The 22790-nt window shown below is 44.6% G+C and overlaps 1 protein-coding gene across 1 annotated transcript in view; it reads left to right on the top strand.

Moving 5' to 3' along the window:
* Positions 1–861: 861 nt before the first annotated feature.
* Positions 862–22790, top strand: part of LOC116539496 (cytosolic carboxypeptidase 4-like) — a 435628-nt gene continuing 413699 nt past the window's right edge. Inside the window, exon 1 of the mRNA XM_032262484.1 lies at positions 862–1696. Within this exon, the coding sequence (XP_032118375.1) occupies positions 1366–1696 (331 nt within the window). The 5' untranslated portion in view covers positions 862–1365. The remainder of the gene's footprint in view (positions 1697–22790) is intronic.

Below are 22790 nucleotides of genomic sequence, written 5' to 3'. Positions count from 1 at the left end.
GCTTGTGAATTTCTCAAAACAAAAGCACAATGGAAATGAGAAGTGCAGTCGCTGTCCTTGGAGACCTGGCCTGTGCGCTAGGATTGGGTTGGGCGCCTTGCTTGGAACATCCTCACTCTTTGCCCATTTCCATGGTTTCCTTCTTCTCTACTAATTCATTTCCAGGAAATTAATCTGGCTGCTTTGCTCTTCCAAAAACACCAATTTTCTTTTTGCCGCATGTACCGTGGCACCTAGACTTTTCACACTGCCTTGAATTTCCAGAAATGCCTTCCATGTGTTCCTTCTTAAATCCACCGTTGCCAAAACTCTGTGGGATTATGGAACAGGGGGATCGAAGAAGCTGAAAGTTGATAAGAGGAAAACCCTCTGAAGGATAAAGGAGGCAGTGCATCCATGAAAGCTAGCCTTGCCCTCTATCACTGCCCTATGGTCATTTTGGTCTCCCAGAGCTAGGATGTCACCCCAGCTGTAGGTTTGCATAGGGGCCTGTGAATTTCAGGCCTTTGCTCTTGCAGAGCTGCTTTGTAGGCTATGGGGAGCAACGCTGTCACAAGGACAGATTTTCTATTGTATTTTATGTTTATTCATTTATTTTCCTTTTTACTGCTAGCTCTGTTGTTCAGTATTAGCTAGTATATTGCAAAGTGAACTTTCATTGACCAGGCAGAGGCCAGGGTAGGGCCAGTGAGAGAGAGACCCTGGAGAACAACAGAGAGGGAAGAAGCAGAGGTGTGCAGTAAGATTCTTCAGTTTGGGGTCCCAGCTCTGCTGACATGTCTGTGTAGTCTGGGAAGTGCGATCCAACCTCTTTGGACGGTTCCTCCAATCCTGAGAGAGGTGGTGGAAACAGATTACTGCTTAGCAAGCCTCAAGGATAAGTTACTAGGGCCATATAGAATCTTCTATTTTTTTAAAAAAGCAAATACAACTCTCCTCCCTGGAATTATACCACACTGCCCTCAATGCCAGTGAAGTTTTCCTCTGCCCTGTAGGTAGGTTTTTGTGTGACCTCAGAAGCAGGAAACAGATCGAAAGATCACTAAGTTGTGGGTCAAAAAGTATTTTTCATTCTCAGATGCGTCCTTTTGTTGCAAAGACTGTGAAATTCCTCCAGAGAGGAAAGCGATGAATTTGGAAGAAAAATCCCGACATAACTATTTTCCGCCCTAAGGAAACAGCCTCACTTTCCAATGTGTGAATGCATTTTCCACTGCATCCCCAGGGGTATGAGGGTTTCAAGAAGTTTGCACTGTGCGGCTGTATTCTCTAAGCCCCCAAGCCCCACTCCCTCCCGGACCATTCTCTAGGGTCCCCGCATGTTTCCAGAAACAAATCAAGACACCGACAAGAGCTCTGCCTGGTATGAATAATAGAAAAATGAGCCACTCTGTGCAAGGAAGTTGGTGGAAGGTGGGAAGCAAGCAGGGAGAGAAAGAGGGGACCTCAGAGACGCATCTGCAAGACGGACACTTCGCTCAGTGTCGTTTCTGCATTTATGCCTCTTTAATGGTCAGCGGGGCAATCAATAGATTACCTGCTACCGGGTCAGTCATGGGTCTGTTGTGGGGTGGCAACGGGCATCCTGGCTGTGGGGTCCAAGGGATGATAAAAAGACCATTGGACGTTGACTGCTACTTTCCTTTCTCTTTCTCCAGGGCAGCCACCGAAGTTTTGGCAGCACTACTGAAATCCAGTAAGCACCTCTTTTGAAGTGTGGTTTTTTTTTTCCCATTTATTTTATTGCATTTTAGGTTTTGGGGTACATGTGAAGAACATGCAAAATTATTGCCTAGGTACACACGTGGCAGTGTGATTTGCTGCCTTCCTCCCCATCACCTACATCTGGCATCTCTCCCCTTGCTATCTCTCCCCAGCTCCCCACCCCCGACCGTCCCTCCCCTATTTCCCCCCAACTGACCCCAGTGTGTAGTGCTCCCCTCCCTGTGTCCATGTGTTCTCATTGTTCAACACCCGCCTATGAGTGACAACATGCGGTGCTTGATCTTCTGCTCTTCTGTCAATTTGCTGTGAAAGGTGGTTTTTTCTTTCCCCTCTGAGTTCAATGAAAAATGCTCTTCTGTACCATGGCTCTTTCTTTTTTCTTTTTTTCTTTCTTTCTTTTCTTTTTCCGTGAACTACTATTTCTCAAGCACCCATGGCTCATTTATGATCTGGAAAGCAATAAAGTCATGTGCTGGATCTTTGGGGTAAGACAGAGAGTGTGGTGGCTTTTCCAAGTACATGACCACAAAGAGAAAATGAATATTATCCATGCATGATGCCACCAAGAGAATGGACCCTAAAGGGGGTATTGTTTGCTGTGGCCCTGGTGGACTCTCCACCCCTGTCTAACAGAGCCAGCAGTCCCTAAAGATTGTTGGAATAAACTCTAGGTTGCAGTGGAAGAAAAGATTTTGGCTGGCTGGAGAGAAGTATTCCTGCATTTGGGTCTCACCTCAGCTCATGAGTCTAAATTTTTGGGCAGGTAGAATGTTGGGAATTGCTTGGACAATGTTGATGATGACAACAAATTTACGTTTAAAAGTTGACTCTTTTCTCAGTTACTCGAGAGACTGCAAAAGATTAGCTCTGGGGTTCTGAATAATTTGAGGATTTTTTTGCCTGGTAGCTCTGGCCTAATTATGTTGGGAGCCAGTTTCATGTGTGCAATATAATAGCAGGCACAATGCACTTGGGAGGGAAGAAGTCTTAGCTTAACATTGCTCAATTTTTCCTTCTTACCTCTTCATCTATTTTAATTTGGCACCTTGGAAACCAGCTGATTGAATTGTGATGTTTGTGTCTCTATAGGGAGCCTGAGGCCTGTGGGTAAGAGGTGAACTTTAATAAAAACTTTTAAATAAATAAATAAAAATAAAAACACATTCTCCCCGCATCCATACATCTCTGTCAACTGTAAGAAAGAGCCAAATCACATGCTGCTTCCCTTTATAGGCTTAGAGAAATTGAAGCTTGAATTCATTTGGTTTATTCAAACTTGGTATGAGACACAAGTCTATCCACAGCTTTAAGACCTGCAGGTAGAGTGGAGCTGGTAAGCGCAGGGCGTGGGAGTGAAGAGGAGGTTACGAAGCCCTGGAGATAGGAAGGGATGCAAAAGTGTTACCTGTGGGCTCTGGGGAGAGAACCATCCATTCTTCAGACTGAACTTGCTTCAGGTTTGGCATCTTGGTTCTCATTATTTATCTGCTCCCTCAGTTGCTCCCAAATGCCTTTTGTTTGATGCAGCAAAGGGAAGGAGCGTTGAATTGCAGGAGGAAAAGATGCTGAGAGGAGCCTGGGAGGCCAGCCTGTGAATGTCATGCCTTGGGAAAGAAGCTGCCTCTCAGATCGCCCCAGCCCAGCCTTGGCCTGGAGGACTTGATGTTTCATGGGAAGGGAGCCCAGAGAGCTGAGTAAGGCTGGCTGACTTTCTGCACACACACCTTCCTTAGCTCTTGAGTTTAGAGTTGAGCATCCTGATATAAAATGTACCTACCTAGATGTGTAAAAATCTGGAAGTAGTCTTATGTCAGTTGTTAACTGTACTGATCAGAAATGTAATGCCCCAGCCCAGGAAAAACCGATAGCCAGTGAAAATATGGCTTAATTCAGGCTTAGACCATGTAGCTAAGTTTTTAACACACCGGCCACGCCTAGCAGGCTGAGTGTGTGGTCTGGGGCTCGACTTTTAGAATTTCTAACTTCTTCTTTCCCTTCAGAGCTTAGCTCAGATATTGCCCTCTGAAAATCCTTTCCCTGGCTGCAATTTGGATGCCCCTCGTCAATGCTCTTATAGGCCCTCCTATCTCAGACTTGATTACGTTGTGATGAAATTCCTATTGTCCGTCCCATCCAGCAGACTGCAAGCTTCTGAGGGAAAGCCTCACCTGTACTGGTCATTGTCTTACTTACCTCAGCACAATGAAGAGCCTGATATAAATAGTTGTTGACTAAATTTTATTTATTTTTCTTTTTTTAAAATTTAAGTCCTGGGATACTAAATTTTTAAATGAATACATGATTTGTAATTTTTCCCATGTGTAAAAATGGCAATACTGCCCGCTGCTACCTGAATCTAACATCCATGCATAGAACCAATGATCTTAAGATTTGTCGTTCTCATCTCTGTTTACCTATTCTAATAGACTGGTGGAGAACCGCAGTAGCTTGCTGTCCTCTACATCTAAAACGGGCTTTAGTGTCCCATCAGGAGGATGGATAGCCTATTTGCTAATTCTGCTGAGCTGTCTGTACATCTCTTGTGTTACTTATAGCGTGACAGAGTTGGATGAGAGGTTCTTCAACATTCTTTCTAACGCTACACCTGGGCTTAACGTGTACCAGGGTTTCTCAGTGTTGGCGCCATTGGCATTTTGGACAGGATAATTATTTATTAGAGTCTGTTCTGTGCATTGCAGGATATACAGCAACATCCCTGGCATCTACCCACCAGATGCCAGTGTCATGCCTCAGTTGTAACAAACAAAATTACCTTCAGACTCCGCCGAATGTCCGCCCACCCGGGAGGTGGGCAGTAAAATTGCCCCCCGTTGAGAATCACGGATGTGTATTTGGGCACACACATGAGCTGAAGCTCATTCAAAGTTTCAAAAGACCCCTCCTCAAATACCTTTATTGATAGTGCCAAGAAATATCCTTGCACAATTGATGTTAAATTCCTCAGTGTCAGCATCCTTCATATGGGGTCCTAAGAAGTAAGAACACTGGAGGTAGAATGTCATTGTGAGCATTTGCGCAGTACTTGGGAGGGAAACAGATGCTAGAGGATCTCAAGTGTCTTAGAATGAGGAGGGCAAATAGATTCCATAATCTATTATTTAGTAGAAAGTCCAGTGTGTGGGTAGAAGAATTCTGGGATCATGTTTAAGCTCAGCAGGATAGAGGACTACATTTAAATAGAAAAGTCTGTCATGGATTTGGGGAGAAGTAAAACAGCATGCCAGGCAGTCACCATCTTTGTTTTACCAGCCTATTGAAAGCATTGCATGGCATGGAGGGTCTGGTTATAGATGGTACCACCATTCTGATGAGGCAGGGGTGGCTGCAGGGCATACACGTGTTGTGGAATTTTCTATTTGCTTTACATTTGCCTATATGTCATGCATAGTTAAGACCTGATCTGGAATGTCTTTCGACTTGGATCCTAGAGTGAGTTTCCATCAGCTGAACTTAAATGCAGGAAGTCAGTTTCTGTCTAAAATTTACGACTTTACCATCTGGCACTGATACCTGGGAACGTGTATGTAAACCTTTAGCTCCTAAATGCACACTCCTTTTAGCTGGTGATTATTCTGACCTCGATCTTTGCTTGTTGGTGAGTATAAAGGTTGGCCATTACAAAAGGGAGAGAATTCCCTGATCTAAGTAAAGCTGGAAGTAAAGATCCACTACTGTACTTGAAGGAGGGCAGTCAGTGCTCCTGTGACAACAAACACTAGGGCGGGTTGGAAATCTGAGGTCACTGATGCGTTATTAAGCAGTGACAGGCAGAGGCCATCCCCAGGGAAAGCAGAACTGAGGGATCAGGGAGACTTGGAGTCCACCCACAGTAACCCAGAAAGCAAGGGAAAGATCACCTGCGTTGCATTTGGAAGATCTCATTATTCAGGTTTCTCTTTTATCAAGTAGCTACTGCATTAAAAGCCAGTGTAGAATATGAGGATGATGGGAAAAGGGAAATGAACCAAGACACGTTTCCCATCTCTTTCTCTTTCTGAGCAAAGCAGGCAAAATAAACCTGGAAGTCCCAGGCCTTTTCTCCAGTTATATCAGCAATTTGGGATCCTACAAATGAAAAATCATTGCTCACTCAAGGTTCCTTTCTGTGTCTTTGTAGGCTGGAATGGTCTAATCCAAATCGCATGCCTTTACTTGTGTCCGTTCCCCTCTTCTCCACTAATACATGTACAAATCCCACCCTAACTTGTCCTGTATTGAAAGCTTTATCTTTTAGTGTTTTATCCTCTCCAAACACATTTAGCTTTTTATTCCTGAAATGTGATAAAGCTTTGGTTAGGAAATAGTGTTACTTATTATTGCAGGCAATTTTTTAAATATAATAAATCAAAACAACATGTCCTTTGTTTTCCCCTCTGTCTTAGTCTGTTCTCATGCTGCTATGAAAAAATACCCAAGGCTGGGTAATTTACGAAGGAAAGAGATTTAATTGACTCAGTTTTGCAGGGCTGAGGAGGCCTCAGGAAACTTATAATCATGGCAGAAGGGGAAGCAGACATGTCCTTCTTCACATGGCAGTAGCCAGAAGTGTCGAGCAAAAGTGGAAAAAGCCCCTTAGAAAACCATCACATCTCATGAAGAACTCAGTCACTATCATGAGAACAGCATGAAGGTAACTGCCCCCATGATTCCATTGGTTCCCACCGGGTCCCTGCAATTCAAGACGAGATTTGGGTGGGGACACCCAAACCATATCATCCTGTCTGATATCAAACCATATCATACCAACCATTGCTGTCCGACTTCACTCTGCCTTTATCTCATCTCTTCCTCTACCTTCATCTGTCTTTTCCTCATCCTTTTCTCTATTTCTCATTTTCCTGTCCACCTCTTCCTCTTTCTTTTTGTTTCCTCAATTACCTTCCATCAGCATTAGGCATGAATGCATTTTTGAAAAGTTGTGACCCTGGTAGCAGCACTTGAGTAAGCATGCAGCAATAGGATTATGCCGATTTGTGCTGGCTCCAGAAATGAATCTTCAAATAATGTCTTAGTATGAACCTTGCTGTCCAGATTTAAAGGTCGTATTCTTGCAATGAGAAAACACTTTCTGGTTCAGGCCCTAAAACTTAGTAAGGGAATGAGTCTCTGTCAGACCACTCTCCAATTTAAGAATTAGCATTTAGAGGAGTCTGGAAGTTTGAAGAAGTTGGGGCATGGGAACAGGAAAGCAAGTTAGCAAAGGAAGAGAGGCAGAAAAGAAAAGGGGGAAGGGAGCGATGTTAAGAGAGCTAATGGGAAGTTTGGCAGGAAGTCGAGGCTTCTCACAGATCTTCCTAGATAATGCTCTGTCTGGCTGGCTCACAGGGACAGCCCATCAGCCTGTTGCTCCAGGAGGCTAGAAAGGGGGGGCATTCTAAGTGCTGAGAGCCGGATCATGAAGAGACAGCCTCATGGTCTCAGGGGGTGTCTGCTGTGACCTGGCAATCAGCGATGCAGAGAGGGGAGAATGTGATGGCCAAATGGCTACTCACTACAAAATGTCACAAAAGGGCCATCTTTGTTATGCACCCAAATCAGGTCTTTAAAAGAATTCCGGGAGCTTCAGGGAGTCCTCAGAATGGCCATATATATTTTAGGACAGGGGGTGTTGTTAATCTTTTGATCTCATGACTATGCACAAGTACTAGTGGGTCAATGCAGCCTTCACTGCACTTGCGGTAAATTCTGTGTTTCCACGCTGCCTGTCATCTGCCCTCCTGGCTGCAAGCTTTTCTCTGCCCTGACAAGAATGATGCCCCCAAGGTTCTGCCCACAGAGTGTGTTCCTTCCTTTACTTTCTGGTTGAGGGTTGTGGAGTCAGACTATGAGAACTGGAAAACACCTTCAAGGCTACCTCGTCCGGTGGTATTCAAATTTTTGATTTTAAAAATTCATTCTTATTTATTGATTTTTAAATTGAAAAATTAAAATGTATCTATTTTGGTGTGCAACATGATTCTTTGAAATATGTAGACATTGTGGCATGGCTGAATTGAGGTAATTGACACATACAGTTTTTGAGTAGAGAGCTCAGAGCCACATCTGCCTGGCTCCCATCAGTTCCCCTCAAGGTGGCCTCTGAGACACATTCACAAAAGACAGGGTTCCTGCAAACCCAGAAAACTATTGATCTTACCTCCCCCATCCCCCTTATTAGAACCAGAGAGAGGGCATGATCCACCTAGATCTCTGAGACTTACTGCAATCGATGAATCACATATTTTTTGCATGTTATGTGTGTATGCACGTTTTTCCTACTGGCTATAGCTCCAAAGGAACTGGGATCCTACCTCATACTGGGCTACACCCAGAGGAGCTGCTAATACGTAAATGTTGACCAAGAAAGAGTTCCGGGTTCCTGACTTAAGCCTCACACATTTGCTTTCACTATGCCTTGGTGAAGTGTCCAACCTAATTTCCGTCCCTAGAAGGAATCAAATTATGGTGTGATTACAGAGCTGATGTCTCTTCTTCCACCATAACTTCTGGAGAAGCACGCAGTATATTTCTGTGATGAGCCAAAAATTTGCTTCAAATAATATTGATAGATTTTTGCATTTGTCACAGCGGGACGGACGGCTGTGATTGAGGGTGTATGAATGCAGTGTAGTAAGATACATCCATCACGCTGTTGGTTTGAAGTGACAACCCAAATATCTACCATTTATCGAGAGTTCTTAGTATGTCAGGCTCTCTATGTACAGTTCGCCTATCAGGGAGGTCTCATAATCCCCATTTTACAAGCATAGGAACTGAAGTTTGGAAAACTGAAGTAACTTGTGTCGTTAGTGGGCTGCGGGGCTTGCCTGCCAGTCTCCAGAACCCTGGGACCTGAGCCCTATGCTGAACCGTGGAGATTAATGAGGGTAGGTTTAATTAGCCCAAAGAAGATATGACCAGAATCAGAAATAAAGCTAAATAAATACTGTCAAGTCTTAGAAGGATTATGGTGGGAGGGGGTATCTGTCATTCAGGTTAGAAAAGAACGCAGTCCACGCCTTGTAAGCTTCTGCGTGGGATCCAGCGAGAGGAGCCCAGGACACCATCATGGATATGTAAAGGGCCAGGGTCTCTGCCGCCCTGAGGCTGGGCATCAGGCTGACTGATGAATGGTGGGGTGAGAGAGGAAGGGAGCCGGAAGGGTTACAGACTCCCCGTATGCCATGTGGTGTTCAGCTTGGCACATGGCTTTTTTCCCTTGGCTCCAAATCCAGTCCTCTTTGCCAACATGTTACTTCTTTTGCGTAAGTCCATAAAAGAGCTTAAGCAGTTTAAGCTAAAGGGGTGCTCCCTGTCCTGGTCGCCCCCGTCCCGCCCCTGCCTCTTTGGGACTGTCAGCCAGCAGGTTGGGTGGGCTTTGGGGCTGAGCCGGACAGCAGCGCGTGTCGTTCCTCTTCAGGCCACGTGGTGGTGCTGTTCTTTCAGTTATCTCGGCCGTGCTAGTCCAATATTTATTTTCGGTGAGTAATTTGTTTATCAGGAGGTTATTTTAATCTAATTTTGGCCATATTTGCTATTCCACACTATCTGTGCTTCCCAGCGTTAGCAGCTTGCATGTCTTGAAGGGAATTAGCTGAAGATGGTCTCAGAGGCATTTGCTTAGCCATTATTGAAGGGAGTTGGGAGGAGGCAGGGTGAGCAGAGCCCGGGGTGAGAACAGCCGATGGAATTTGGTGCATTTTCAGTGAGGTTAGCACGATGGAGCGGGACTCTCGGAGGGCAGGAGCACCCGGAGCTGCTTTTCCAGAGCTGCCTCTGGTGCATCCTAGAACATTTGTAGCTAGGTCTCCCCATTTCCCTATTGATCTCTGACAGCCTGTTATCTTCCCCACCTGGTCAGGCAGACACCACTTAAGGACAGTGCCATTCTGCCTCCTGGCCCTGCGTGTAGTCCTCATCCCATGTCATAGTCTGTTTTGGGAACCTTTTCCTGCCAGCCCTTAACGAAGTGGGAAGGAGGGTCGGGAGTGGGGAGAGGATGACTGTTTATTGGAGTACCCGTGATGGATGATGGCTCTTAGCTATCAGGGAGCACGGCACTTGCGAGGCACTTGACACATGGCATCTCATTCTCACTAGAGCCTGTGATATAATGACCCCCATCTTACATGCAAGGAAGTTGTAATCAGGAGAGGTTGGTGACGTGCCCAAGATCCCACACGTGGTAAATGGAGAGCTACAATTTGAACTCGGTGGTGACCATTTCCAATGGAGAAAAGCTTCCTGTTTCAAAGATTGTTCCCACCTTCCACATGGAGTCAGAAAACTGGGTTCTGGGTTCAGAGCAGCCGTTGATTGGCTCTGTGACCTTAAACTAGTTTTTGGCCATTGCACTTCAGTTTGATTTTTTGAAAATGGGAGGGTTAGCCCAGGTGAGGAGATTGGGAATTCTTTAGTAGCAGAACATTTTTTTTTTTTTTAAACATAAAATCTTATGAGGGAGATTGCACGCATAAAGCAAACAATGAGGGGCAAAGGGGAACCCCACTTAATGACAGCATGACCGTTCCCTTGCCCCTCCCTTTTCCCTGGCTCTTGATAGACATTGAGAAACACCCAAAGAAGTTCCTGAGGGTCCCGAAGAAATCAAGTTTGAAAACCTTTGAAATAAATATACTCATGGGACACTTCCAGATCCCAGTCTGTTGTCTGAGATTACAACTTAAAAAATGGGCTGACACTTTTCTAAGGAGGTTGGAAAGCATGTTAAATTTTACTATGCAGCGGCAATAAGGGAGAACAAGTACATTTTGACCTGGAGAAAGATCCAAAATGCTGTTCTCATCCTCCAGCCCTAACCGGGTAAATTCTGAGTCTCTTGGGACTAACAGAACTAGTTAAACAAATGAACAGAACCTGACTCAGTGAGGAGGGTCAGCCTCCAGCTGGAATTATAGTGGCAATATCCACCTTCCCAAGGTGACCAGGGTGTTCCCAGGCACCCATTCTGGGTCCAACACAGCTGTGGGTGGGGGTAGTGAGTTTTTCCTGCTTGATACAAAACTCTTGGCCACATAAAATACTGGCTGCATGCGATCGCCACCGATCTGTGTTCTTACACTGAAGCAGGATGCTGTCTTTTATCAGGAGATCCTGTTAAGACTTAGTTCTGTCTCAAGGGCGATTCCTCTGGCCTGATTATTTGCTTGCTGGTTTGGGCCATGTTGTTTCTTTGCCAATAGTGGCAGCGTGGGAACATGTGTGCAGGTGGTATATGTTTGCTGTAAGCTCAGAGCCCTTACTCTGAAAGAGTAAGTCACAGTAGAGAATAGCACTTGCTCGGTGGTCATGGGGCGGGCTCTGGAGAGACCATGTGAAGTCAAACTGTGACCACTGTGGCTTTTTTTTTTTTTAAAGATGGAGTTTCACTCGTTACCCAGGCTGGAGTGCAATGGCGCGATCTCCACAACCTCCGCCTCCCAGGTTCAAGCAATTCTCCTGCCTCAGCCTCCCGCTGTGGCATGTTTCTTAATGACTCTGCGCTGTACTTCCCTCATCTGTAAGGCTGGGAAAACCATACGCTCCAAAGGCGATCGGTGAGATTTAAACAAGGTGATGTTTCAGAGAGTGGGAGTACAGTGCTGGACCTTAGTACATCTCAGTAAAGATGAACTCTTATTTTACCATCATCACCATTTCAAAAGTCCTGGAGGTTTCAGGAATTGGTGATGCAACAGCATCAAGCCTGGTGAAATGTAAGTTTGTCTCTCAAGCTCTTCCCTGGGGGTTGAGTGATATCTCGTTGTTTTTAGAGTCTGTCTCTTTTTCAAGAAGCTTTTTCTGTAAAAGCGCCAGATGATAGTAAATATTTTAGGGCTTGTGGATCACATGGTTCTATCACAGCTACTCAGCTCTTCCCTCATAGGACAAAAACAGTAACAGACAACACATCAAGAAATGGTTGTGGCTCTGTTCCAATAAAACTTTATGAAAATGGACTGTGGGCAATCTGCTGACCCCGTACTTTAGACTATGTGAGGCTTGGATTTGGGGACTCGTTCCCATTCATGCTTATTTCTTAAGCCATTGACTGTAATGTGTTTTATACAGCAGACACTCAGAGTAAGTTATCTAAATGAACAAAGGAATCAATGACCAAGTGAATACATGCAGATTCAGCCCTGCACAGTCAATCCACATGTACTTATTTTGTGTTCACTCCAGGAAATTAAAGGTTAACATCCAAGGTTGCTGAGTTCTAAATCTCTTAGATTTTAGAAATTGTATCATCCTGGCATAATTGATGACTGGCTATGGATTGACAAAGATAAATTATCACAGAGATTTAAGGAGATAGACAAAAAGATAAACATTTCATGACTCCGAAAGGCTTCCTCATCACTTTCAAGATTGGCTGTACAATAATTTTTTATGCCGAGATGTACCTAAGGTGTTTCCTAGCACCTTCTAATAATAGCAGTTTACAAAGCACCTTTTCATATACGATCTCATTTAACCTTCACCATGGTCCTGTCAGACAGGTAAATATTCAATTATTCTATAACAGTAGTTCTCAACATGGGTAGTTTTGCCCCAGAGGGAGCGATCAGCAAGGTCGGGAGACGTTTTTCGTTGTCACATCTGTGGGAGGGAGGGCGTGCTGCTGGCATCAACTTAGTAAAGGCCAGGTTGCTGCTGAACATCCTACAAATGCACAGGATGGCCCCACGCAATGAGTAATATCAGCCCGAGATGTCAATATAGTGTGAGGTTGAGAAAAATAGTATTCAATGGAGAGGACACTGATTGGCTGATTTGCCCGGGATTGCGTAATATGCACTTGGCATATTGGGACTAACAACCATCCCTTCCTTTCACTACTGCAGAGTTTCAGACTTTTTTGTGAAAGAAATGAAATTTTATTTTTATGTTTGAATTAAAACCCTTTCAGAGCCACTGTATATGAACCGATGACGTGAAGCTGCTCTGGGGACAGTGGAAGTTAGAGACCCTGCTCAGCCTTTTCCTTGGACCCTTCCACGAGTCCGAGGGGCACACAGCATGGTATCCACTGCCCACAGACCATGAGGCACAGAGAGTACCGCATGTCTCTTGGCACCCCAAGGCTTCCAGATGTTCCTAGAACTATTACTTTTTTTTTTTTTTCAGTAGGGGATGAAGCATCCAAGTTGTGCTTCAATAAAATGCATTGCACAGAGGAAGAGAGAATTGGGGTCACATATGAGGGTATTGATTGCTGGTGCAGCCCAGGTGGTAGGAGAGGATGGACGTATCAAGAGTGACAGGCACTGAGTTAAAAGGCGAGTGCACACAGCTCAAGGTTCTGGGAGATCATAGGCTCTGATGACTGAAGGAACACCAGGGTCCTTAGTCTCGGGCCAAATTTAATAAAGCCACGCAGACACATGGGAATGGTTTTACGGAATGGAGAGTTTAATAGGCAAGAAAGAAGGAAGAAGCTTCCTCCTACAGAGACAGAGGGAGAGGGGCTCCAAAGCCCAGAGAGGAAACCCTCAGTGCGGCAGAAATCAGCCAGTTATATGAGGAGGCTGGAGGAGGAGGTGTCTGATTTGCAGAGGGCTCAGGGGATTGGTTTGACCAGGCATGTCATTCACATAGCCCATGAAAAACTGGCCCTCCCACCCCAGCCTTTTAATATGCAAATACAGGGGCCTTGATGTTCTACGCACATGGGGATATGTGGGGGCCGCCATGTTGCCAGGCATATGCTGGGGCAAGGGCAGGAAGACGGTGGGATGTGTTTGGGTGGACCCAGTTTCCAATGACCTTCATTTGCATAGGAAAGCTGGCCAGAGCCTGGGCTTTCCTGCTAGACAAGAAACGTTTCTGGAGCTGCTTTAAAAGAAACAAAAAATTCCCAAGGATCCCCTTACCTCTCTATCTTCCTAAAATAATTTCTTAGTAACTCCTATACCAATAGTGACACACTGTTGGCTGTCCTAAGGCTGAAGGGCAGCCGGCTCAGGGGTGCAGAAGCATTTGCTGTTTGCCTCTTCCGTGTACCTTCAGGGCCTAAAGGCATAATGCAGTGTGAACCAATTCACGTGTGTTGCTTGGAACACGCGGCAGATTTGCTTTCCTGCTGTCTTCTGGCCAGAAGCGGGCAGCACCACCGACGGACAGGTGCCTTACGTAGCAACTGGGGGAGAAAGGAAGGTGAGGGAGGGTCTCTGATTTTCTTCTTCTTGGTGTAAATCCTGGCTTTCTTCTTTAAGTGTCATCCTCTGATGATTAACAGTGGACACAGTAAAGTCAAGCCAGGTGGAAGGTTTTCTAAATCTGGAAGGGATAATGGCTTGTGGGGGTATATCAAGTACTTCCTTCCGCACCCACGGTCTAGACTCAAAACTTTGGATGGATAGGAAACTCCTATACAAATTTCTAGGCCTATTTCTAAGTTAACTATTCTGAGGGGCCTTCTTGCAGAGATGCCAAAAACAACAGAAAGATGGGTGAGAAAGTCTCAGCCGGACAGATGCCCCCGCTTTTGCACAACCTGTTGGGATGAGTCTCTGAGTGGTGGGGATCACACATCCCGATCCCTGCTCACCTTCCTCCACCATCTGCTGCTGCTGTCCCCTCGTTTTCTTCACCTGGCTTTAGCTCCTGGACTTTTTGCTATTCGCACTCACCACGTTTCTGCTTTATCCTTTTGCTGTGTGCCCTTAAGGTCTGATGAATTTCCTATTCCCAGATCTCTGCAGTCTGGTTCCTTCCAGTCGCTCATGTCTGAGCTCCAATGCCGCCTCCTCAAGGGTCTTCCCCGATCATCCAACCTAAAGTAGCCACCCTACCTTGTGACTCCAGTGCCACTGTTTTGTTTCCTCTGTGTCACTGTTGTGACATGGTAAAAGCCCCATAAAACTGCAGACCTCAGCCATAACTCGGCTTTCTGTTGAAACTGCTCTCTGTAACCCAAATGTGACAGGCAAGCAGTCCAAACCCATGCCATCTTGGCCCCTGCGACTTGTAATATGTAATTAAGGTCTATAATTTCCACCCTACCCAGACAACGTGTAAACAAATGCTAATCTTGACTCTTGTGAACCACTTAAGTAACAATCAGAATGTCCAAAGTCCCCTGGGTCTCAGAATGTCTGGAGCCCCTCACCCTCATCTTCACCCAGGAGGTGATTTACAGAATCCACTAGCCCTCAGAACGTCTGAAGCCCCTCACCCTCACCCCGAAGTGGTTTTACAGGTATAAAATGTCTTGACACCCTCCTTTTGGGGCCACGGGTTGGAGAGGCGTGAGTCCTCCGTGGCCGCCGGCAATAAAGACCCTGCAATTTGGCATACTTTTCTCTTGGTGTTGACTTTCTATGCTCGGGCCAGTACAACACTGTCACTATGTAAAATCGCCTTGTTTACTTTGATACCTGCTTGCCCACGCCACTCCTAAGGAACTGCAAGCCCCTAAGAGGCGAGACTTTGCCTATTTCATTTCTGCTGTATCACTGTTGTCAATAACAGTGCCTGGCACAGCTGGCATATCGTAGTTGCTAAATAAATGTTTGCTGAATGGATTAAGGGTGGTACCTTGGGTGTGGGCATGGTTTTAGTTTATAATTTACTCTCTGACTAGCCATAAGGAGGATCTGGCTTTCAGGACAAAGGCCTGTATGTTTATTTGCATATAAGAAGCAAACCTCCCAAGAGTCTACCATGTTGGAGAATTTTCAAACTAGCAATATTGAAGAATCAATCATATTTTCTCAAATCCAAGTCTGTCGTCAACTGTGAGGTGTATACCATTTTTTAATGTGACACCAAGTGAGAAAATGCTGTCAGTTACAATGAAAACATCACCCTTGGTAAGAAGCACCTTAATTTTGGAAATGCTAAAAATATCAGTGCCTTAGTATTGATGAAGTATGGTGTGAGATGGAGTCCTCATAGAGGATATGAAGTATTGACTCAGAAGAGCTTCAAGTCTTGTGGCCCCTTCTATTTTTATTTTTTAAATTTATTTTTTATTTTTTATTTTTTGTAGAAAAGGGGGTCTCACTCTGTTGCCCAGGCTGGTCTCGAACTCCTGGCTCAGCGCTTCTGCCTTGGCCTCCCAAAATGCTGGGATTACAGGCTTGTCCCATTCTCTTAATAGGTGTAGCACTGAACCCTAATGCCCTTCATTAGACATTGCGTGTGCTGGGGGTGGGGGAAGAGCAGAGACGTGTGAGAAAGAGAAAGGTGTGTATTCTGAAGCTTCACTGAGAGTGGGAAAATTCCTGTGGTTTGAGACTAGTTCTGTAGAAAGTTATTAGAAGGAGTTGAGGATTAAAAAAAAGGTAGATTAATCTAGATTTAAAACAATGCTCCAAAGTGTGTCTCTTACCTATCTCGGTTCCTGAAGCTTAGGAAAAGCATCTTTAATTTTATAAAGGCAATCAATTGGGAAAACAAGATTTGCTTGAAGCCAAAATTTAATGTACCTGTTTTACGAAGAGAAAAAAAGTACCTGTAAGCTAATTCAAAACCATCGTTCTTATTTGAGCAAATGAGAATCAAGTATCATTTCCATTAGGGATGGCACTAGGCTTCCTTATGCTTTTATACATATCTGGCTATTCTGTTTGCACCAGCCCCTCCGGCAGCTGCGGGGCAGGAGGAGGGGGCAGCTGACTCTGCTGTTCCTCATGGCGTTGCACTCACACGTGGGCCTGACTGCTGGGCTGGCCTCACTGTGTCACCGGCTGGATCTCAGGAAGTCCCCAAAACATCTCCAGGGACTCAAAGAGCCATAGGCATTTATTTGCGCCCTTAAACCCCCTCAAGTTTCCTATGAAAAATCAACTCTTACCACAATTTAAGGGCCTGAGAGGGGGCAGAGAATTTGAAGGAGGGGGCTTGGCTAAAAGCCACTCCCTTCAAGCACAGCGGGCTGTATCTCCGTTAGCCTTTCAGAAATCTTCCTCAAGAAGCTGGGTTAGTGGTAGGAGCTCAATGTCTTTACATAGGTGCAGAGAATGTGAACTATATAATAGGCTTGTGAGATGATGAATATGCTTATTAGCCTGATTTGTTCATTCCCTAAGGGAATGAACAGGCCTGGAAACATCACATCTACCTCCATAGATATATACAATCATTGTTTATCAATTAAAAATGAAAATAAAACTAAAAAGGGGCTTTGGGGCTACCATGGGATATTAACTTTGGAGTCGGATGAGGGGATTTCACGTGAATCCTAGATATGACAATTGTTCAGCTCTGCGGACTTAAATAGGGTGTTTAACTTCTCTCAGCCTGTGTCTTCATTTGTAAAAGAAAGTCATACTTACCTTTAAGCATTTCCGTAAGACCAATGAGATGATCCATGTGAGATGATGAGCCTAGGGCAATGCACATAGACAATATTTAGTACCTAAATACTCATGTTGTAATGTGTTCTGATGGCAAACTGGACAGTTTGATTTCATGCAATATGATTTAGAAGACTTGGTAGAGACTGCTTTATCCAGAAATACCTTCCAAATAGACTCCCTGAAAAGACCCCTAAGATAATCTGTTGCAAAGTCAAGGGTATCACAAACGGTGGTTAGGGACACCACTAACGTTAGTCTTACTAATGTCTCAGAAATGGGAACTCTCGGGTGGGACATTACAGGGTTTGGGAACCGTGGTTTGAAGTGGGGCTTTCATTATGGAATCCTGATTGGGATCAGGAAAGTTTTGTGATATAATTGCTCAAGGTTGGTGGACACAGGGAGGAAGGAATTTGGAAGGAAACTTTGCAGAGTAAGAGTTCAGTACCCCCAGTTGTGTGGTCTTCTATTCTGCGAAGGGGGTTTCTACCCAGAAAAAGACTAGTTGAATTGTCAGTAGTTCAGATGGATGGGTTTTCAGGAAGGCTCTGAAACAGTAGACCTATTTAATCTTTTTGGGCAAAATTTTTTGGGTCGAATACGTCACAGTACGCTGTATGGCTGGGGTAATTTCTGTTCTCAGAAATGATGGAGGCCTCGAGTCCTCTGACTCACATGTGCCTTAACAAATGTAAAGGTGGCATATTAAACTGTTATCAGTCATGTGGATCGCACAGAATTAACTAATCTTCTAAAAAGGCTTTAGGGTACTGAGACTCAATACATGTACATTTTGTCAGAGGGGGAAATTTTAAGGTTTATATTGTGAACATGACCTTTAATGGCATCTAAGGTAAAATGGGGTGTGAACCTCAGCATGTGTAAAGGGGAGTGTTTCATTGTATGATGGGGCATCTCAGAAGAGGCAGCAATGTAGGACTGGTGGCCGTTTTGGGGTGAGAAGTCAACTACATTCCATGGGGATTGAAGAAAATGGTTATAAATGTGACTTATTTTGAAACTTTTCCTTTGGCTATGCTCACTGGTGAAAGGTATGTGAAATTTGGACACCATCTTTGTAGAGAGAGGAACGATCGTTTATTGATTACATACTTTATGTCAGGTGCTGAGTTATGTTTTCAATTCTTATAAAGGACTTGTAAGAATGCTTCAATTATTTTTATCTTTTTTATATTGCTTTAATATTTGCAGATGATGGAAACCCAGTTCAGAAAGGCAAAGTGCCCTTCTTAGTCTATTTTGTGTTTCTATAACAAAATCCCTGAAACTAGGTAATTGATAAAGAACGGAAATTTATTTTCCCACAGTTCTGGAGGCTGGGAAGTCCCAGATCAAGGCTTTGGCATGTGGCAGGGGCCTTCTTTCTGCATCCTCACATAGCAGAAAGTGGAAGGGCAAACTAGCAGGACACTGTGTGAAGCCTCTTTTACGAGGCCTTTAGTCACATTTACAAGGGAGGAGCCTTCCTGGCCGAATCATGCCTTCAAGGCCCCACCTCTTAATACTGTCACATTGACAACACCTGAATTTTGGAGGGGACATGTTCAAACCGTAACGTTGAGTAACTTAACCAAGGTTGCACAGCTAGTAAACGCTAGGGCCAGAAGTAAAATTAGTAACGAGGGCACCCTGAAGCTTGTGTTCTTGTTCCTGTGGCTTGGCCATGTCTCTACCCAAATGTCATCTTGAATGGCAGCTCTCTCAATTCCTACATGTCATGGGAGGGACCCAGTGAGAGGCAGAATCATGACAGTGGGTCTTTCCCACGCTGTTCCCACAATGGTGACTAAGTCTCATGAGAGCTGATGGCTTTATAAAGGGGAATTTCCCTGCACAAGCTCTTTCTTGCCTGCCGCCATGTAAGATGTCCCTTGCTCTTCTGCCTGATTGTGAGGCCTCCCCAGCCTCACAATTCACAGTGGAACTGTGAATCAATTGAACCTCTTTCCTTTATAAATTACGGAGTTTCAGGTATGTCTTTATTAGCAGCATGAGAACAGACTAATACAGTTGTCCGTAACAATATAGAGCCATTGGAATAAAAACAAAAGAGATGATGCTGATCAGCATGATGATAGTTACCGCAGGCAACAGATACTGTACCTATTAGGTGCCAGGCATCGAGCCATCTACTTTGTATGTGTATCTCATTTAGTTTTCTCAACAGTCTCACAAAGGAGAGATGACTGTTGGTTTTATTTCTCAGCTCAAGACTGAGTGATAGAACTGTAAAGTAACATGCTCAAAGTTGCATAGCTAGAAAGTGGTGGAGCTTCTTGCCATAGGCAAGGATTTCAGAAAGCTGAAGGGTCTGCCCACAGATCGGACCAGCAAGGCAGTGAAGGGTACATGAGGTTAGAAGTCTACACTCATCTGTATGTCTCATTTCTGGAGCTGTGGCTGTTAAAGCATCCAGTACATTACTTTGCTGCACGCTCCCACATTTCCTCTGCGTAAGGTCACCACTACTCCCAAAAAGGATGGTACAGTTCCCAAATAAGGGAAGTAAAGAGCAGTGAGAACAACTTCCTTTGGTTCTGCCAAATAAGAGGAGCAGTGGGCTGCTTGCAGGTATCATTATCCAGGATGCCAACCATTTCTCCCCTCCAGTCTGTCACGGGGTCCCACATTGCCCAGGAGAAATTCAAGTTTTTGAGTCTTGAAAGTTTCTAGGCTTTCCTGTTTAGACCACAAACATCTTTATAAAGATGGTCGGGATCTCCAGTGCCTTCAGGAGCTAGGCGGGTAATTCACTTCTGAAGGAGCTGGGGTTAGACAAAAAGATGAATTGATTACTATGTCAGCCTGTGGATTGCTCGTCCTGTTCATTCGCCTTGACAACACTGTGCGGCTGATAGTCTGTGGGTTGCTAGTTTGTAACACCAAAAGGCTACTTATTTTTTTCCCCTCCTGATCGTCAAAGTTTGTTGTAGAATGCATAAGGAATAAAACTACAGAGAAGTCGAAATAAGCAGATAGAATCATCAGTTGCTCCCCAGTCTCATTAAGTGTTCTTGTTACCTTGGCATATTCCCTTCCAGCTTTTAGTGTAAAAATCTGCAACAGTGGGATCTGCACTAGAGATAAACACGTGGACCTCAGTTAAGAAATATTTAGGGTGAAAATGAAGCTATCACTAGATCCCATTTCACACTGAGAATTAGCTACAAGTCAGGCCCTGGGAGGATAGGACCTGGAGAGAGTAGAAATCGGGAATATAGAAGGGTGAATGGGAGGTGAGGACAAAGATGAATCTCCTGTTGTTCATGGATTTGCCAAAGGAAAACTGGCCAAAAAAGATCTTGAGCATGAGGCTGGCAGTGAGGGCCTGATGGGGTAAGTGGGAGCCAGGAAGCAGGGGCACAACATCCAGGGCTGGGTAGAGGAGGGGTTGAAGTTTTAAAGACTCTCAGAACTCTCTGTCCATTCCATTCCCATCCTTCAACCAGTTTAAAAGACGCTTAACTAGGTGGGGTGACGTGGTTCACGCCTGTAATTCCAGCACTTTGGGAGGCTGAGGCAAGTAGATCGCTTGAAGTCAGGAGTTGGAGTCCAGCCTGGCCAACATGGTGAATCCCGTCTCCACTAAAAATACAAAACAATTAGCCTGGTGTGGTAGCGGGTGCCTGTAGTCCCAGCTACTTGGGAGAATTAGGCAGGAGAATCGCTTGAACCTGGGAGGCAGAGGTTGCAGTGAGCCGAGATCATGCCACTGCACTCCAGCCTGGGCAATAGAGCAAGACTCCGTCTTTAAATAAATAAATAAATAAATGAAATAAAAGACACTAATCTACTTAGACACTTTTAAAAAATGAAGCAACAGGAATTTTTTTTTTTCCTCTAGAGGAAAATTTTAGGAGAAAGCCACACTATAGCAGAGCTGGTCTGTTCCAAGGAGGGGGACTTGAAGCCCTCTCTCACCTCTCAACTCTGAGCCCACCCAGAGCAGTATTCAAAAGCCCACATCACCTCCACTCTGTTTGCCCTGGCCCGGAAAAGCAGCGCTTTCCTCTCGGATCTTCTAGAACTCTTTGAAGTTGCCCATCCCGGCGAGCCTCATTTCATTCTTTGCTCTTCTCCGCATTTGCTCTGTCTCAGTTTGATGAATCTCCTGTCGCATTTCAGATACGTATTGACTTTTGCACAACTTCCCAAGCCTTTCTCGGAGAAAGATTGACAGGTGTAGGGTCGCCGGGGAAGGAGGTTTAGCTGTTTTAAATGTTAGTAAACATGACAGTTTGTTGGGGATTCACAGGAAATCATGAAGAAGATCATTGGGATTTGATAAGGGATTTTTCTCCCAGATAATTAAAGATTTTTTTTTTCATTATCTTTCTCCCCCCAGAAAAAAAGTCGTGGATGAAGGTCACTGGGATAACTCATTATCATCTAATACTCTTAAAATAGATAAAAGACAAACGTTTTTAAGCTTGTGCAGACCACAGGGCCCCTGGGAACTGTTGTGGCATCTTTTTAGCAGGTGATACTGTCCTTTAATGCCTCGTACTTAACTCTCAATTTTCTTTTAAACATCAGATATTGAATAGGCTGCAGACTCCTTTAGGCAATAAAGAACTCTCGTGCTCTGTGGCCAAAATCTGCCAAGGAGTGAAATATTTTTGATACAAAAGAATAATTCATTAAAGGAGGTAATAAAGGCAATTCAAACCCTCCGCAAACATATCACCGGGTGAATAAAACTCGTCACTCTCGCCTTTGGCCATGTTGTAAAGAGAGAGAGAAAGAAATGAAACCAGCTTCACAAATGGGCCAAAAATCTCAGTGGGGTTTAGTCAAGTCTGACAATTCAGAATTTGACAAACAAGCAGAAAAAAAAAGAGTTTTATTAATATTAGGAGAAAAACCCCTCTGGAACAAAGCATTAAATGTCCATGTTAGCTTTTGCCCTCATATGCACTTACATGATCTTAGGGAGAAATCTGACTTTGAGGTGACATTTTGCTGATTATGCCTCTGGGGCTGTCCCTCACACACACACTCAGCCAGAAGCACGCACTGTCCCATAAGCCAGTGTGAATGGTTGAGATGGTGGGGAGATGTGGTAGTGAGGGAACCGCGCTGCGAGGTCTGGGCATTCTGGCCGAGGGTCAGCCAGTTAGAGCCCTGCAGTGCCCCCAGTCCCTAGGAGCTGAGAGGACCGGGCATCTGCTGGGTACATCTGCACTGGTACATGTTTGTCCACCAACCCTGTAGCCCAAGGAGTTTAACCTGAGAAGTAGCGTAGAGTAACTGTTGAGAGAGGTATCTTGGACTACTCCTCTCCCTCTATCTTAGGTCTGTAAAATAGGGTTTTATGGGAGATCCCAACCAGGAGTATTGAGCTAAGAGAAGTCAAGGAGTTGAAAAGGCACTCTATTACAACTCTGTGTCAGATGTGAGAAAGCCCCATGCTGCACCTCTGCTGGGTGGACGTTCAGACTGCACCTGAACATCTTCAGCGCCATGGCTCACTACTGCATACAGTCTGTCTTCTTGATGAACAGCCTTAACTATGAAAAATTCTTTTCCTGAATTCAGCCTGGTGTGTCTGCTTGCTTGCTTGCTTGCTTTCTTTCTCTTTCTTTCTTTCTTTCTTTCTTTCTTTCTTTCTTTCTTTCTTTCTTTCTTTCTTTCTTTCTTTCTTTCTTCTCTTTCTTTCTTTCTTTCTTTCTCTCTCTCTCTCTCTCTCTTTCTTTCTTTCTTTCTTTCTTTCTTTCTTTCTTTCTTTCTCTTTCT

Source organism: Sapajus apella, unplaced genomic scaffold (genome assembly GCF_009761245.1).
Source record: "Sapajus apella isolate SASKATOON/1434 unplaced genomic scaffold, GSC_monkey_1.0 scaffold129, whole genome shotgun sequence".
Classification (NCBI taxonomy): domain Eukaryota; kingdom Metazoa; phylum Chordata; class Mammalia; order Primates; family Cebidae; genus Sapajus; species Sapajus apella.
This window is presented reverse-complemented; position numbering and strand designations above follow the sequence as displayed.